Genomic DNA, 19,389 nt, shown 5'->3' with positions numbered 1-19,389 from the left:
ACGATTCTGCTAACTAACTAAAATCGAACTGCCGCAAATAACAGCATGCTTTCCTGATGTTAATTTTATTTTTGTTGGCAACTTTTTTTAATTGTACATTAAATGTGCTTATGGATTGTTCATTGCACAATATTGGATAAAAAAAGAAATCAATGTATTGTAATTAAAATTTGTAAAATGAAAAGCAATGATGTGTAAATGTTTTTAATCTTGTAAATATTAGGTCAAAAGCTTTCATGAATGTATTGTAATTTTGTGTTTGTTTAAAATTCACTGTACAATCAGAGGTAGCATAAACCGAAAATGGTCCATCATTGATGGAACCTCTGCTATACATATACTGTATGTGTCTTGAAAAATGCAAGTGCTTGTAAATTAGAAATTTCATTTTGATTTTTTTAGTTAAAGCTGCAGTCCTGTAACTTTTTTTGCTTAAAAGTGATCCAAAATCAAGTATATAACCACTCATCTCCTTACCTTTGCCTGATTAATAACCGTAAGCTTGTCACTGTGTTTTCTAATTTGAGTGATTGTGGGATTTGTGGGAAATCCCAGTTTGCTGCCGTTCCTCTTTGCGTCATTACGTCACGTCTATATACAGAAGGAAGGAGACCCTGCTTGTAGGCGATATAGCGTGTGGGTACTCCAGGTGGCGGATCATTTGTGGCCTCTTACAGCAGCTGGAATAATTAAACTTAGTAAACGGCGCATGATGGTAATGAAACACATGTAAGTGACTGATTATATTCCAGTTTTAAATGTGCATCTGATTACAGATACGTGGGATTTGTATTTCAAAGAGACTGAGTTCTGAAGGAACATTAAATTGCTTTTTTAAGGTTAAAAGAACAGTTTCTTTAGATGAAATTTGAATTCAATTAGAGATTAGAATGTACAGAAATTGATAAGGCTAATACACACTAAATACACATAGTCACTCAATGTTGATGTTAACATTAATACTTTGAGAACAAAGTATAACAGTAATAATTTGCACAGTTTGACGTGTTCTGAGCTAACTCTGCAATTGTTAGTTAATCACCATTGCAAGTATGATTGCTTGTAAAACTTTTTTCAGTGGGTCAGAACCAAACTGGTAGACATGTTACGTACTTGTTCATATGACATTGTGGTGAAACTTCTTATTTTGGATATACTTCCAAGACATAGTATTTATAACTCCAAAATATACCATAAATACCCAAATACTACACAACTATAGCGTTAAAATGTAATTAAAACGTGTTATCGTGTGACACAAAAAATCTCGGATCTCTGGAACTCCAGACATTGTTATTACACTATATTAAACTTTTAGACTAGGCTTTCTAGACTAGACCAAAAGTTTGGCTCCAACCTTTTACCTTATTTAGTATATATATGATCATGCTTCGAACCGGGGTTAGTCAAGAGAGCAACAATGTTTTTGTGGGACGAACGCTTTTTTGTATTCTCATAGGATTGAAATAGTATTGGTAATAAAAAAGCAGATATTGAAAAAAAAAAAAAAAAGAACTTGCATTTTGGCACCCCTAGGGATCGGCAGCGCCCCTAGCATTTGCCTATTCCGCCTATGCCATGGACTGGCCCTGGATAAATCCTCGCTGAGGAGCCGTGCCAATGCACAACCCACATAAAGAAGATAATTATGTAAATAAATGTAATTGCAGGTTTCAAACAGAGATGGTGACAAAGAGGCAAATTTTATGGACTGCAGCTTTAATTTCTTGCTTTATCTTATTCAATATAATATACAGAAACAACTAGTCAACTTTATCCAAAAAGTGCCACCTCTGTCTCTGGGTCGCTATCTAAATATTGTGTTCAAAGAAACCTGTGCGAAAACAGTCCCTTTTTTTCTTTTATTCCGTTTGTTGACAGTAGGGGTACACACGCAATTTAATGCAATTTCTACAAACTAAAAATATATAAAAATAATGGCGTGAGCTCAGGGCGGGGCTACCTATTTCCCTGACCAATAGCAGATGAGGGCGTATTCAAAGAAACCTGTGCGAAAACAGTCACTATTTTTGCAGTTCCATCTGTTGATGGTAGGGGTGCAGAAATTACATATGCAATTTAGTGCAATTTCTGCAAACAAATAATATTTAAAAATAATGGCACGAGCTCAGGGCGGGACTACCTGTTTCCCTGACCAATAGCAGATGAGGGCGTGTTAAAAAAAACTGTCAATATTTTTGCAGTTTTGTTTGTTGATGGTAGGGGTGCAGAAATTACACATACAATTTAATGTTATTTGTGCAAACTAAAAAAATATAAAATATAAAAATAGTGGCGTGAGCTTAGGCCGGGGCTATCTGTTTCCCTGATCAATAGCAGATGAGGGTGTGTTCAAAGAAACCTGTGTGATAACAGTCACTATTTTTGCAATTTCATTTATTGATGGTAAGGGTGCAGAAATTGCACACGCAATTTAATGCAATTTTGGCAAACCAAAAATATATAAAAAAAATTACGCAAGCTCATGGTGGGGCTACCTGTTTCCCTGACCAATAGCAGATGAGGGTGTATTCAAAGAAACCTGTACAAAAACAGTCACTATTTTTGCAGTTCCATTTGTTCATGGTAGGGGTGCAGAAATTACATACACAATTTAATGCAATTTCTGCAAACTAATAATATATAAAATTAATGGTGCGAGCTCAGGGCGGGACTACCTGTTTCCCTGACCAATAGCAGATGAGGGCGTGTTCAAAAAAACCTGTCACTATTTTTGCAGTTTCATTTGTTGACGGTAGGGGTGCAGAAATTAGACACACAATTTAATGCTATTTGTGCAAACAAAAAATTTATAAAATCTAAAAATAGTGGCAAGAGCTCGGGGCGGGGCTATTTGTTTCTCTGACCAATAGCAGATGAGAGCGTGTTCAAAAAACCTGTCACTATTTTTGCATTTCCGTTTGTTGATGGTAGAGGTGCAGAAATTAGACACAATTTAATGCTATTTGTGCAAACAAAAAATGTATAAAATAAAAATAGTGGCAAGAGTTCAGGGCGGGGCTATCTGTTTCCCTGACCAATAGCAGATGAGGGCGTGTTCAAAAAAACCTGTCACTATTTTTGCAGTTTCATTCGTTGATGGTAGGGGTGCAGAAATTAGACACAATTTAATGCTATTTGTGCAAACAAAAAATTTATAAAATAAAAATAGTGGCAAGAGCTCAGGGCGGGGCTATCTGTTTCCCTGACCAATAGCAGATGAGAGCATGTTCAAAAAACCTGTCACTATTTTTGCAGTTTCATTTGTTGACAGTAGGGGTGCAGAAATTAGACACAATTTAATGCTATTTGTGCAAACAAAAAATGTATAAAATAAAAATAGTGGCAAGGGTTCAGGGCGGGGCTATCTGTTTCCCTGACCAATAGCAGATGAGGGCGTGTTCAAAAAAACCTGTCACTATTTTTGCAGTTTCATTCGTTGACGGTAGGGGTGCACAAATTAGACACACAATTTAATGCTATTTGTGAAAACAAAAAAATTTTAAAATCTAAAAATAGTGGCAAGAGCTCAGGGCGGGGCTATCTGTTTCCCTGACCAATAGCAGATGAGAGCGTGTTAAAAAAAAGTCACTATTTTTGCAGTTCCGTTTGTTGATGGTAGGGGTGCAGAAATTAGATACAATTTAATGCTATTTGTGCAAACAAAAAAATTATAAAATATAAAAATAGTGGCAAGAGCTCAGGGCGGGGCTATCTGTTTCCCTGACCAATAGCAGATGAGGGCGTATTCAAAGAAACCTGTGCGAAAACAGTCACTATTTTTGCAGTTCCATTTGTTGACGGTAGGGGTGACGAAATTACACAGGAAATTGAATGCAATTTCTGCAAACTAAAAATATATCAAAATAAAATTAGCAAACTTAAAAACGTATATGATTAAGTTTTTAAACACGTAAATATAAAGGCCTATGTAAAAAGTGTACCGAATTACTAGTTACATTTTGCTAAGCAGTCTTCCTGTGCCTGGTGTAGTTTTTTTTTTTCCTCCCCTGAGTATCGCAGACGAACCTGCGTAAAAACATCACTGAGCGTACTCTGCGCTGGGATCTTGTCGGGGTCCTCGGTACCACTACCCCGAAACATGGATAATCCATTCTGACCGCTAGACGACAGCGGCCGTGTGCTGAGATCGCTAGTTCGGGGCTACGCCCACACTGAGCTCCTGATCCTAGGGCAGGCAGGCAGAGTGTAAAATGGCGCACAGCTGTCGGTGGCGGTTCCCTGCTCGGCCCGGAGGGAGCAGCAGCTCGGGCACCGGGAGGAAAGCGGGCCGAATTCGAGTCAATGCTTCCCTCCGAAACAGCGCGGGGACTAATCCGAACGCGAACGGGCTCGGGCCCGGTTTCGACGCTGCGTTGCAAGTGTCCGCTGCCATCGGCAGCAACCTGCAGAAATTTCGGGATGTTTTGGGGGAGTCGAGCGGCTCAAGCAGCGGGGAGGTAAGCGGGACCCTGGCTAAAGCGTTAGCCTCATTCATGAGCAATGCAGGAATTACAAAATAACTCCGCGGCTGGGTAACAGCTCCAAGTTGCTCAGTGAGGAGAGTGAGTGAGTGAGTGCTCTAGTTATTTTGCTGCGCAGCAGACACATGCCTCCATCCATGTGCTGTTTTTCTCACTATGGGACTACTGACAGGCTAAACTGCTAGCTAGCCCACATCAAAACATGTACTTATTCTTAACTAACGACTGATGTTGCTGTGCTTCTTTGGTCTGATGTCTATGCTGAGGCGTTCTAGCATCACATTTCGGGACCCTGAGGAGTTTAGTGCCATTTTTGGACAGGATGGAGATGTGGAACTAGATAACCGATGGCTGCTTTGGCTTGAACTTGTCTCCATTTAACTCAGAGTCCTGTGTGTTTCATGTGACACCGCTTTTTGACTTTAAACACGTTTTTTTAAGCTAAAAAGCTAAGAGAATATCCTGTTTGATGCACAGTTGTGCCCAAAATGAGGTCCAAAAGAGCTCAAAGATAAATAAAGGATGGAGTTTAAAGATGTTTAGCACCTTTCAGTTGCCCTGGGCTTTTTAAATAGCGTTTTTCGCCCATGAAGAGATTCAATGATAGCGTTTGGTGACTGTATGTTGGGCTTGTAAGTTGTTTCTTTCACCAAAAGACAACTTGGTTCAAAAGCCTGGTGGTGTATAACGGAACTTTCCTCTTGTAGAGAAACAAACAGCAGCTTAGGGTGTTTCAGTAAGCATAAACGAGCAGATTTTAGTAGGACTGAACACCTGGTGCCAGTTGGTTGTTGTTGTCTGAGCATTTAGCGATAGCACGCAGAGTGCATCTATCCCAGCTGTAACGTTAGTCTGTGTGGATTTTAAACTTCATTTTGAAGTGTTAGCCCACATGAAAGCGTTAGAAGATGTAAAGGTCTGCTGCTAAAACTATCGTGGCCGTGCATTTGTGCACTTCTGGTATTATTTTGTCCAGTTATACATTGCCCTCTAGCTTGGGTTGAGAAATGGATGATGCTAGTAGCATAAACAGCGTTGCTACTAAAATACGCAGCCTGGTTGTGTTTTTGTTGTGGAGATTGGGGCTTATATCCACAAATGATTCGTTCTGTTCCAAAAGTTTGCTGTGTGTAATTTTAAACCTGTCGTGTTTGATCTCCTTTACCCTCGAGAGGAGGCTGGCTAACGCGTTAGCCTGTTAGCACCCGCTGATGCACGGGAAAATGGGAGGTGGACATGTTTTTTTCCCTCTCAGATATTGCGTAGTAGCAGTATGCATTCAAAAAAATGTCATATTTCTATCAGGAACCAAGCGATTTCTATGCAAAACCTCACTGAGGCTACAGGGACCATATGTTTAGTCAAAGACGCCAAATGCAGTGTTTTGAGCGGTGCAAAAGGCGGCTGCAATAAAAAGGCAGCGTTTGACGGAGGTTGTTATGTGTGGGGGGTGTGTACTGTGACAAACTACCATCTTCCTTTCTCAGTAGTAGAGCGCTGCGCATCGGAAACGCGGGGAGATCGAAACGAGAGCGGGCGCCAACCAGAAACATGCAAATAGTGCGCTTGATTTTGTGTTTCGCCTACGGGTGATTTAGCGTTTGAAAACGTGGCGCAGATTTTAAGAGCGTGGAGATGCGGTTTCTAGACAAAATGTCTTCAGGCATTTTATATTTATGTCTATTTATATATACACGTATAAACAGTATACCCAGTGTTATTCACTCCTCTGTCTTGTTCTTACTGCTAGAATATGTTGTGGTTTGTATGCGGTAGTAAATCACTCCAATGTTATTGTACAGCCCTGTGTTGTTTTTAAGTCACATTTACCTCAAATGTTTCTTTGTAAGTCAACATTAAATCAAAATAGGTTCATTTTGATTATTAAAACCATTGCTTTAGTCAAGATCTAGTAATTTGCTCCACCTCTAAAACAACTTTGCTTTCTTGTGATGTCACTTAGGCCATGCAGACTATTGGATAATGTTGATTGTTAACTATAGAGGGTTTGCACTTAGGATATTGGCCATACTCGAATGTAAACAACATGGATTGCATGGTTAATGTAGTACTGAATATGTTATTCTGCTAATTTATGCTGTCTAAACCATGGAAAAAAGTGTGGAAGCTGCTAAATCATATAGAGAAGGACTTAGTAGCAGGAAAGGGTGCAATATTTTGATAAACTGAAGTTAATAGGTGGTACATGCAAGGAGTATTAAGATATTAGCCTAGAACAAACACAAATTTTGTCAAGAGTCTTGCCCGGGAAATCCTGGTTCAGTTTGGCCAACCACAAACGCCTTTTGTTCCTCAGAGGCACTCTCCTCATTGATTTGTTATAACTTTTGGCTTTCTGTAGTAATCCAAATGTTTTTCCTGGTACGACCGATTAGCACAGCCCAGAACATGACAATAAACTGACCATTTTCAGCAGCAATAATCAGCAAAATATGAGAGTTTTTTTCCGGTTCGGGGCATTGTTTACATTCAGTGCCAATATGGTCGATTGATGACGCGTCATGACAACACTCTATTTAGCTTCCTGTCTCATTGAATATCCTGCTTCATTCATAAATATGCACTAGTACAAAAGTAAAAAGATTTGTGAATTGCAATGAATTTTGTCTTCAAGAAATGATGTTTAAATATCAACCATTTTCTTTTATTTGTAGCAGTTCTGTGTGCTTTAATGCATCCTTGGAGCCTTTTTAAGTAGCGCTCAATTAAAACACGAATACATTTGTGAAACGTATAAGAAGTGTACAAGCCAGACAGACGGCTGAAATCCCAGCGGAGCTTGCAGCTCATGCGAGTTGCGGACACAGCATTGTAGTTTCATTCAGAGGGGATGTTGTGCCTGGGTAGGATTGTTCTGGTTCATCGCAGCCCGCTGAGCTCACAGAGCAGCCTAAGGCCAGTAGCATGCTCAGTAAACAGAAGCACGCCGCCCCTCCTTCCCATCAGACCCAAATCCAACAGCACGGGCCCACAGGGCCCCAATAGGATTTCACTTCTGATGGCTGCCTTTTAGACTACTTCATTAACCAATTTGGACGGCCTAAAATGTTTACACAGAGGTAATACGTCTGCGTGATTTCTCGCAGCGCCGGAAAGCGAGGCTTTTGATTTTCCAAGATATTTTCGTCTGAATCTAAAGTGCAAATACGAGTCGGCGGCTGCTTGCTAGACAACTGTTACTTTCAGGAGGTGTCCTGTTTAAGTCTCCATTCATGGGTTTCTTTGTGCGGGACGCCATTTGGCTTGCCTTTTAATGTCCGGAGTAAAGCCCCGCTTACAGAAGCAGAATGAGGATCAATATCAAGGCCTCATACAAAAGTGCAGTTGAATGGATACAGCAAATGAATGCTTTGCTCCGCTGCTTTCTAATGAATGGCGTGGCCTATACGGAGGGAAGAAGTCCAGCAGGTGTTTGGCCTATTTATCTGGAGAGGGCCCTGTCCCCTAGACAGCGTGTGGATCATAGCAGGAAGCTTTGTGTCTGCTTTTATTCCAGCCTTTACGAAGTGCAGGCAGCTGAAAGAGCACAGACGTGGATATCAAAGGGTGAAGAGCAAGCCCTCCTCCCCCTGGGACAGCACTGGGAGGGAATTAGACACAGGCCGTCCCATCCATGGCTTTATTCCGCTTTTGTAGGCGGGCAGAGGGGGTTTCGCCTCCCGCTTTTCGCTCCGAGGGGGGGCAGCGGCAGCCATTGAGCGCATGGAGCAATTCTCTCCGAATTTACGTCCCTCATTACACCTCGCAGGAGGCGCATCTTTGTTTTTATCTTAAAGCCACGACTCCTCATTAGCGTGGGTGTGAGGTGTTGGAACATGTTGTTTCAGAAACTCTCAGTTTTGGGTGCTTTGAATGTGGGTGCATGAGCAACATCAGAGCAGAGCATTAGATCTGCATCTTAGCGATGCAGATCTAATTTCTCCTGATGCCTTTTGTGCTATAAAAGTGTTTCGAGAGGCTCGGATACTCAAACCGGCGGGGTTCCCCAACCTTTCATGTTGTTTTTTGCTAGGTGTAGGTTTTGAAACAAGCTATGTGGTGACCACATAAGATGACCGGGTAGTTGTTGGGGGCTTGTCCGTTTTGGCCCTAAGCTGAGAATGCCATCAGTCTGACCCCGTTTTAATGTTTTATGCATTGCGTTTATCTATTACACAGGCCTTTTTGAGGGAATCTGATGCCTCAGCAGTTGTCAAAACTTCACATTGTTTAGAAAATGGTGATTCAGTGAATTCATGAAAGGCCTCACTATCACATATCCCCGGGCTTAGAGATGATAATCAGTTACATGTCTTGATGTGGATATGTTGGCTTACTGTGATTATAGGGGTGTTTGTGCGCGCACGGACGCGTGTATGTGTGTATGGTATCGTTGGCCACACACACAGTAGTGCAATTATGTCCCGCTCTGGGGAGGGAGAGTTGCCAGGCTGCAGTGTGCTTGCCAGTTTATGCCCAGTTCTTAAGCGAACTGTAGATGCCATGTTGAGCAACTTTCCTGGGTTTGTGACCATCTGCTCAGAACAGGATGTAATGAGTTTATGTAAACAAATAGTCTTGTTTGCTTACCTTTTATTTACGGGAACTGAGAGGTGGCACAAACAAGTACTTTATCGGCTCTTTTTAGAAAGGAGGATGTTGATTTGTAATGCTGTCGCTCTGAGGTGTTTGAGGTTTTCACGGTCTGTCTTTTCACAACCATGTATTCTTAAAACTCAAAAGCCCAATAGCCCTAGAAGTATGATTTAAAAAATGTCAAACCAAGTAGCATCTGCAAACAAATGGGTGTAGAATTTTTCTCAAAAGTAAGTCTTGACTTTTAAACAACCTGATTGTTGGTTCAAATGAGTTTAGTGACTTTTATTTTGAATTTTTTTTATTGATTCACGAATACAGCAATTCAGTATTTCTTCTTCTGCTGCTGCTGCTGCTGCTTCTTTTTATGTAAAGTGTCTTTTTTTTTAAGAAATTAACATTAAGCCCGTAGAACTAGAGCACTTTTCTATTATTATTATGATTATGATTATTATTATCTAATAATATTTTTAAAATAAATAATAAATTAAAAAATTAAATCAAAATAAAACTTAAAGATTATATTATTATTATTATTATGTTAAGTGTCTTTTCTTTAAAGAAACAAACATTAAGCCCATAGAAATAGAGAACTTTTTTCGTTACTATTGTTACTATTGTAATATATAATAGTATATATATAAAAGTAATATATACTATTATCGTTACTATTGTAATATAATATAATATATAAATAGTATATATTTATAATATAAATATAATATAAATATTAAAATTAATTAAATCAAAATCAAAATAAAATAAAATTTAAAGCTTATTTTTAATTATTATTAATATTATTATTAAATATTAAAATGAAATAAAGAAAAATAAAATGAAAATAAAGCTTATTATTAGTATCATTATTATGTTAAATGTCTTTTCTTTAAAGAAACACATTAAGCGCATAGAAATACTTTTCTATTATTAATGCATAATTACATTATTATTAGTAGTAGTAGTAGTAGTAGCAGTATTAAATATTAAAATGAAATAAATGAAAAAAGAAAGAGAAAGAAAAATCTAATATAAAACTTAATATAAAAGTTTATAAAATAAAAGATTATTATTATTATTATTATTATTATTATTATAAGTATCTTTTCTTTAAAGAACATAAACACTAAGCCCACAGAAATAAACACTTTTCTATTATTATTATTATTAAATATTAAAATGAAATTAATAAAAATAAAATTAAAGGACAACTTTTTATTATTATTATTATTATTATTATTATTATTATTATTATGCTAAAAGTGCCTTTTCTTTAAAGAAATACAAATATAAAGCCTATAGAAATACAGCATTTTTATGTTGTTGTTGTTGTTATTATTATTATTATTATTATTATTATTATTAAATATTACAATTAAAAATTTAACAAATAAAGAAAAATAAGATTAAAATAACTTAAAAGCATGTTGTTATTAATAATAATAATAAGCTTTAAGTTTTATTTTAAAACAGTATTTCTTTAAACAACAAATAAATTTGTTTAAAATTAAGTTCATTTTTTTAAAAGCCTTTAGAAGTGTAGCATTTTTCTATTATTATTATTATTATTATTATTATGCTTTGTTTTATTTTACTTAAAGTGCTATTTCTTGAAACAATAAAATAAATATGCTGTTCAAAATAAAGTTCTTCATTCTTTCTTTAAAACATTTTTTAGTAGAAGTATACCATTTTTCTATTAATGTTTTTGTTGTTATTTATAATAATAATAACTGTATTATAACTACAGATGTTCTGCTTGAAATTTATTTAAATAATTATTTTGTTTTATTTTATACTTTTTTTGGCCTGTAGTTACTTTTTGCATTTCTTCCCCAATTGTTTGGGAAACAAAGATTTGGGAACAAAAATAAAGTATGTAGAGAATCACAAACAAGTGTTTTTGTGTCACCCCCCTCCGCCGCCGCCACTATCTCTCCTCCCCCATCCTGCACTGGCAGCAGGTGCTCGGGCGCCTTGGCCGAGCCGAGTGTCACTTTCTCGAGCCCAGTATCGCCGCTCCCCCCTCCGTCTCAGCCGTGGGTGTTGATTGAGCAGCTCCGCCGGAGCAGATAGTCAGGCTACTTGTAGTGTGTGGGTGTGCTGTTTAGATTAGCTTTTCATGTTTTAACGAATCTTTTTTTTGTGTGAAATGTTTTGATAAATTGTGACGTTTTGTGTCCTTCAGTAGACTGATATTCTTCTGACAGGGTATTGTTGTGAATAGGAACTCAATCTTAAATGACTTGCCTGGTTAAAGGTTAATAACAACAATGATGATGATGATGATAATTGTTGGTCACTGAGCCTTTTCATCACGCTGCATCTTCGCTCCATGCCTTTGTGGTCAGAATGATGCTCTGTACCATGTTTCTCCCTCCCTGCATCCCTCCATCCCTCCTCCCTTTCCTCTTGTCTTGGGATGTTGTTTACATCTTGCAGTGTGCCTCACGCACAAGGTGGAGGAGGGTGTGTGTGTGTCGGTGTGTGTGCGCAAGTGCGCTTTTGAGTGCCTGAGGCAGAGTCGTGCTGTCATTGAGAGCTACTCATGGTGTCACACTGACTTTGAGCTCCACTGCTCGCAGCTCTCTAGTACTCTATCACCTTCGGCACAACAGTAGAGCTGCAATGAAGTCATCGTAGCTCCGAGAGCCTGCATTCAGGACAAAAATTAGACTAATGAATTGTCTACCAATAAATGTTCACTGTGGAGATTTATGCGTATTATTTTAGGCTGAATCAGCTCCTCATTTTAATTTTTACTGGTCATTTTACTGGTCTTTTATCCAGTGCTCAATTAAGACGATCTGTTAACACTGATCATCTGATAACAGATTCTCATTTCATTTTGTTCTGCTTCCATAAGAAATTTGTCGCCATATGTTGAAATTAAAGCTGAATGGGGATTTGTTAGTGAGATTGGACTTGTATGTGTGCAGTCTCCAGCGGCATCTGTTCTACAAACTGGACCGAAGGGAATTTAGCTGCAGCCCCACATGCTGCTATAAATAAAGAATATGAAATGAAACGCCCCCTAAGGCTTGAAAATCAACACAATAGGCTGTTTAAGGAACTTGCAGACATTAATCATCTTTTGAGAGGTAGGGCTTAGTGTGTTGTCAGTGTTGTCAGTACTTGTTCAGTCTAATGAAGACCCATTTACACTCTGTAATAGTAGTAGCGGTAGTAACATGTAGCAGATGGTTGGGCACATTGGCATAAATGTGTGTTTAAGGTATGGTTCAATTCCAGAATAAAAACTTCCTGAAAGTTACTCCACCCCAGTGTCGTCCAAGATGTTCATGTCAAAAAACAAAATGTATATACTTTTTAACCACAAATGCTCATCTTGCACTAGCATCAATGGCTTTAAGCAAATAAGTCGTTAAAAATTTCCTGATATTTTACTCGCTCCCATGTTGTCCAAGATGTTCATGTCTTTCTTTCTTCAGTTAAAGAAATCAGTGTTTTTGAGGAAAACATTCCAGGATTTTTCTCCATATAGTGAACTTCAATGGGAACCAACTGGTTGAAGATACAAATTGGTGTTTTAATGCAGCTTCAGAGGGCTCTACACCATCCTAGCTGAGGAATAATGGTCTTATCTAGCAAATCAATCAGTCATTTTCGAAAAGAAAAACACAATATATATACTTTTTGACCACAAATGCTTGTCTTGCACTAGTATCAATGATTTTAAGCAAAAATCATTAAAAAGTTGTTAATTTTCCTGATATTTTACTCGCTCCCATGTTGTCCAAGATGTTCATGTCTTTCTTCATTTGAAAAGAAATTAAGGTTTTTGAGGAAAACATTCCAGGATTTTTCTCCATATAGTGGACTTCAGTGGGAACTATCAGGTTGAAGGTCCAAATTGCATTTTCAGTACGCCTTCAAAAGGCTCTACAGAATCATACAGAAATAAGGGTCTTATCTAGTGAAACGTTCAGGCATTTTCTAAAAAAAAATACAAATGTATGTACTTTTTAACCACAAATGCTTGTCTTGCACTAGCATGTACAACTTTATGCATTCAACGTCCAACGTAATCGCGTTGGAAAAGTCACTTGTGGTTAGTTCTTCATAGCCTCCATCTCATTTTCTCCACCACCTTCAAAATTGTCCAACATCGTTGTTTTATCTTTTTTTGTAAAGGGCGTTTGACTTTCTTTGCACGTTCACTTTGTAAACACTAAGTGTCAGTACTTTCGCCTATGTTACACATGACCTTTCCAACATGACTAGGTGAAGTCGAGCTAGTGCAAGATGAGCATTTGTGGGTAAAAAGTATATAGATTTTTTTTTTTGTTTAGAGGTAAAACAAAGTTCAAAAAAGTGAACATCTAGACACCGCCTGCTCTGATAAAAACATCTGAATGAGTGTGTAAATGTAAATGTCCTACGTGCTTTTTCTCTTAGTAACCAAATAAACAAAACAAAAGATGCTTTTTATAAAAGCATCTAAGCATAGCAACATGGGTATGTTTGCATGAGCTCTGTAAATTAGCACTCCTGTGAAGTTACGTCACGTGTATTTACATGGCACTATTAAACGTGTATTAATTTTTTATTAGTGCTTATTAAAAATTTCAGTATTAAACATGAAAAAACATCATCTAATTTCATCAGAACACAATTTATTTGCTACATATATTTGCATCTCTCCACTGTGTTCATTTTTTTACCTGCTGACATCTCACCTCCAAGGACTCCACAAAGAAGGTGGAGCCTCAGCGCACACCTCCTGTGATGTAATCGCCATGGACCAATGGTAGTACGAAGATGTTTTGCAGCCAAAACAAACTTTTCCAGAAAGTTCGCTTTTGGCTGGTTTTTGTTTGAAATTGCTACATCAATTCGTTTTTCGATTTTGCTTGAAGCATAGCCTTTATTCCTCAGCTGGGATTGTGTAGAGCCTGCACTGAAACTGGAATTTGAACCAACACATTGATTCCTATTGAAGTCCACTATGTGGAGAAAAATCCTGGAATTTTGTCCTCAAAAACATTATTTTCTTTTGGACTGATAAAAGAAAGACATGAACATCTTGTATGACATGGGGGTGAGCAGATGATCAGAATTTTTATTCTGGAAGTGAACTAATCCTTTAACGCACTGTGTCAAGGCAAAAAGGCCCCAATTTACACATTTCAGGCATGTCTTGTAATGCTCTTTCCCATTTCATTCTGCTCTGTCTAGCTGTTTTGAATGCAAATAAAGCATTTGATTAAATTCCCCTCTTTTTGTCCAATAAAGGCCTTCCTGAAGAGTACTTGATCTTGAAAACGTCATTTTGCAGATCTCTATTTCAGAATTCATACTTGCAGGGAATTCCTTTTGATGTGCTCCCAGTTTCACTTAGGTCCATAAAATCCTTTTAAATGCTCTGTGGAGCTGGCCTCCACACACACACACACACACACACACACACGCACACACATGCACGATTAGAGTACGCTTTCTCTCAGTGTGTGTCCTTGTGAGTACAACTTAATTCACACCAAGGACACTTCAATGACTGAGACATTTTTATCACAACATAAAACAGCGTGCCCAGCTGCAGAGCAGACAGTAATTACAGTAATCATCTGCACTGTAAGCCTGTTGAAAAATCTGATAAATGTGGGAAATGTGGCTGACTTGAAGGGATGTGGAGCGTTTAAGTTGACTCAAAAATGGATTTGGAATTATGGCTTACCTAAAATGTTGTGACAGAATTAGATCAGGAAGGCGAGAGCCCAAATGGGCCATGTAATCAGCATTCCTCCCTGTATCCCTCATGTCAGGTGTGAGATAAGCACAGGGCTATCATAAAAGCCTGGAGCTTTATAAAATCCTATCATAGGACGTCTGCAAAGCTTAGCCTGTTTGATTGACGGAGGTGGAGCAGTTGTCAGGCGATACGGCCATTGCAACAGATGTCCTGACAGTGAGATCAGCGCTGATGTCATGCAGCCTAGCGACAGCATCTGCTAAGGATACCTGAGTGCAATTGGCGGAACTGGTCATCTCAGTAGGAGGTGCCATCACAGATGAGTCTGTTACTTTTTTTTAAGTTGTAGGTAGAGCACAGAAATTGCTTTGCTTACTTGTTAATAGTAGTAGATGCCAGGCTGAAAATGGAAAATTTAGGGTACAACCAAATCTTGCATAACAAACTGTTTGCACTCTGGTTTTCTGGAGCTGCCTGTTTTGGTTCCCTGCTGTCTCTTAATTCGTTAGGGTTACTGAGCCTGATCTGTTGGTGATGCATTATTGCATTTTTGTTAAAAAGGTCATGTTAACGCAACGCTGGATGTTGTTTTGAACAGATGGTGGTTAAACAAATGAATGAAATATGCTCCCTGAACTAGAGGGTATGACAATTAGATATTAAAATAATTCAAAAAACAGGATGGGAACGTATTGTCTTGTCAAATGTGTTTTCATCCATAAATTCACTATGGATAGACAGCTGATGTTTTTTTTTATTTATTTATTTATTTTTACCGAAACACTTGACTCCAGAGCTCTCAGCAACTGTTTGGTGGGTTCAGGATGAGAATTGCTAACATTATGATTGGTCTCCTGGCCTCAACTTTGTAGCAAATCTGAATGACTCTTTCGACAATAGCCTGTTTGATTTTGAAAAAATAAATCACTGAAGGCATTGAATCTCTCTCTTTTATTTTCATTTCTTTAGGAGGAATTTGGAGGCTTTAGCACAGTCAGTGACAACAGAAGAATACATAGCCCAGGAAGGACGTCAATAGGTAAAGTATCTTTCACATTTCTAATACTGTCGTTCTCCAAAAGTGTTGTGAAATAATTTTAATTGAGACCTAGTAAGGTGTAATTTGCTCTTTTGCTCAAGTTTTAAAATTAAAACATGAAGAAGTCTAGAGCTGATTAATGGAGTGCTTTCTCTTTCTGTCAGGTTCCATCTCACCAGAAAAGAAACCCAGAGGGCGTCCTCCTAGGTCTCTAGCTGCGTCAAGGGTTGGCACTGATATTGAGACAGCCCCTTTGCCTCTTGCCACAGCTCCTACAGAGAAGGTAAAACGACCACCGGGGAGGCCTCCTGGCACTGGAGAACAAAAAAGAAGAGGCCGTCCTCCTGCTTCTGCCAGCCAGAGGAGCTGGCAACAGAGTGGCCATGCACTCCCTGAAGAGGATGGGGATGCAGAACAGGAGTGCAGCTCTAGTCCCACACACCACAAGGACGGTGTGGAGGACGAAGACAAGGAGAAAAGGCAAACTCTGCTTGGGTCTGGGCACCATCAGGGATCTGAGGCTAAGCCTCACAAAATCAGCCGGGAGTCCAAGGTGACCAAACTGAAAAGATTGCGGGATGTCAAACTGAGCCCACTGAAGTCTAAGCTGAAGGCCATTGTGAGAAAGAGCGTCCCAGTTTCTGGTGGACAAAGACGGAGGCGGGGCAGGCCACCTTCTGCCGAGCGCCTCAAAGCTGAAGCTGCTGCCGCTGCTGCTCAGGCTGCTAGAGCCTCCTCGGTTCAGGAGATGTCCACCACGGCACCTGGGACTGCCAAACAAAAGGCCTTCAGGGTTCGTCGGGCACAAGATGTAGGTGCCCGAACTCCACATGATCTCAGGGCTTCTCATCCTGCTGATGAACGCACTAGCCCAGATCCCCCTGACTCCCCAACAGTCAACCCAATGACCCCAACTAAACAAGGGAGGCCGTTAGGGTTACGCCAGAGCCCTCGCCATATCAAACCTGTGCGGGTTGTCCCGCCCTCCAAACGCACTGATGCCACTATTGCAAAGCAGCTGCTGCAGCGGGCAAAGAAGGGAGCCCAGAAAAAGAAACTTTTGGAAAAAGAGGCTATTGGCACCCAGGGAACTGCAAGTCTTGAGGGTGGGAAGCACAGGAGGCGAACGCAGCTAACAAACATCAGGCAGTTTATCATGCCTGTTGTGAGCACAGTGTCGTTGCGCATCATCAAGACTCCAAAGCGGTTTATTGAGGATGAGGGCAGTTTCAGCACTCCACCACCACACATGAAAATTGCTCGGCTGGACACTGCAGCGTCTGCCCCACCACCTCAACCTATAACAACACCCGCCCCAGCTATTGTTTCCACAGCTCCCGTCACAAGTGGAACCACTGCCACACCCGGGGCAGGGCCTGCTGTAGACTCTCTCCCTCCTCCCCCACCTCCTGTCCCGACTGGCAGCGCCAACAACATTGCAGCCAGTCTCCTTAACAGCAGCTGCAACAATAGCACTAGCAACGGGCGATTCAGTAGCAGTGCGGCGTCCTGTGGCTCCAGCGCTGTTTCGCAGCATTCCTCTCAGCTCTCTTCTGGCGAGTCCTCTCGCTCCAGCAGCCCCAGTCTTGATGACTCCTCCTGTGATTCCCAGGCCTCTGAGGGCACCCAGGCCCTCTCAGAAGAGGCAGATCATTCCCCTGCCTCTCAGGGAGAGACAGAGGCCAGCATGCACCACGCCTCGCACCCACCATCACCACCATCCGAGCCGGAGCCAGACCATGTGGTGTTGATTGAGCGCAGCAGGCGGGGTCGCAGAGGTCAGAGTCATAGGAGGGGTGCTTTAGTGGCACGTGGTAGAGGCAGCCTAATCGGTGGAAGGAAACAGGCCATCATCAGCCCAGCCATGGGGGTTTCACAAGCTGGATCTCAACAAGCCTCTTCCACGGCATCATCGTCCTCTTCCCCACCGCCGCCTCCTCTTCTCAGCCCTCCTCAGCCTCCCCAGGCAGCTTCATCTAATGCACCTGAGCATCACTCCCACTCTCCATGGATGATGTCACATTCCATTGCCCCTTTTCTGCCCACCCCTCCAATACTCTCCAGCTCTCACGACAAACGTCGCTCCATACTACGAGAGCCCACTTTCCGCTGGAAGTCATGTGCTGAAAATAAGTACTTCTCCTCTGCCAAGTATGCAAAGGAGGGCCTTATCCGCAAGCCCACTTTTGACAACTTTCGTCCTCCTCCACTGACTGCTGAGGATGTGGGCCTCATGCCACCAGGACCTGGTGGAGGTGGCGTAGCACCAGGAGGATTCCCAGTGCCTGGTGGTGCACCTGGGACAGGTTCCAGGCTTTTCTCCCCCCTGCATCATCATGCTCACCACAATCACCACCAGCACCCCTCGTCACGGTTTGAAACGCCACTCCAAAAGCGCAGCCCACTACTACGACCTCCTTTCTTCACTCCAAGTCCGGCTCATTCCCGCATCTTTGAGTCGGTCACCCTCCCATCATCATCAGGGAGCAGCCCTGGCTCCCTGTCTCCCCTTCAGGTCTCACCAACATCAAATAAAAAGAGAAAGGGGTCTAGGTTCTCTCGTGGACAACCCAGGTCACCCTCACACTCTATGACTACCAGGAGCAGTCAGTCAGGAGTTCAAACAGGGAAGGCCTCTGAACAATCCATGATTAGCAGTTCGGTTCCCATAAGTGTGACTGGGAATTCCAGCCCATTGCCTGGAGTTGCAGTCAGTCCACTTGCTGCCAGTGCCTTAACACAAGCTTCTTTCAGTGGCTTCCCCTCAGGCTCCATTGGTCTTACAAGCCACGGAGTTTCAGATGGGCGGCGAGCAGCAGGGGGTCTCGGTGTGAGTGGGAGTTCTGCTTCATCTTCACAGCTCTTCCCTATTTTTACCCCCAGTAATCAAGGATCAAGTGGGGGAACTGGAAAAGCAGGAAGAGAACGGAGCGTCTCTGCTACTAGAGACACAGCTGCAAAGGAGAAGGACAGAGAGACGGAGAAGAATAGAGTGCGTGAGAAGGAAAACAAAAGAGATGGAAGGAAAGACTGGGATAAAAGAGGGAAGAGCCTTCCTTCAGAGGCTTCCCCTAATTCTACATCCAGCCGCTTTGCAATGGAGGCCAGGGACATTGAAGAATCTGTCACCCAAAAAAGGGCACCTGGCCGAAAGAAGTCAGTCACAGTTGACTCTGGTGCAGAGGCCTCCCCAAGCGACTCTGCTCGGGCCTTGCCTTCCAAGGGTCGTCTCACCAAAAAAGGCAGACCTTCAGAGAAGAGTATTGAAGCGGAGGGAGTAGAGAGGGAGAAGGACAAGGAGAAATTGAGTGCTCCTACCCAAGCAGGGCAGATGGGAAAACCCCCTGCCACCACGTCATTGGGTGATGTTTTAGATTGTGCCGAGAAACAGCCAGTCACAGACAAGCGTGTCGCAAAACTGCTGAGAAATGCTAAATTTCAGCTCAGTATAATAGAGAAGAGAGAGGTACAAGCTGGCGATCAACCCAAATTACCGGTATGTCCTTTCTTTTGCTGTCCCTTTTGCTTTGAAAGATGTTCCCAGGTTGTTTTTCCCAAAT

At 41.0% G+C, this 19,389-nt stretch overlaps 1 protein-coding gene across 1 annotated transcript in view; it reads left to right on the top strand.

The window, feature by feature from the left end:
* Positions 1-4,116: 4,116 nt before the first annotated feature.
* kmt2a (lysine (K)-specific methyltransferase 2A) overlaps positions 4,117-19,389 on the top strand; it is a 42,499-nt gene continuing 27,226 nt past the window's right edge. The window contains 3 exon segments of the mRNA XM_051128477.1: positions 4,117-4,460; positions 15,760-15,829; positions 15,994-19,325. Coding sequence (XP_050984434.1) covers positions 4,215-4,460; positions 15,760-15,829; positions 15,994-19,325 — 3,648 coding nt within the window. The 5' untranslated portion in view covers positions 4,117-4,214.

The sequence above is a fragment of the Labeo rohita genome, chromosome 15, assembly GCF_022985175.1.
Source record: "Labeo rohita strain BAU-BD-2019 chromosome 15, IGBB_LRoh.1.0, whole genome shotgun sequence".
NCBI lineage: Eukaryota > Metazoa > Chordata > Actinopteri > Cypriniformes > Cyprinidae > Labeo > Labeo rohita.
The sequence above is the reverse complement of the archived record's forward strand: the minus strand, read 5'-3'. Positions and strand labels throughout refer to the sequence as shown.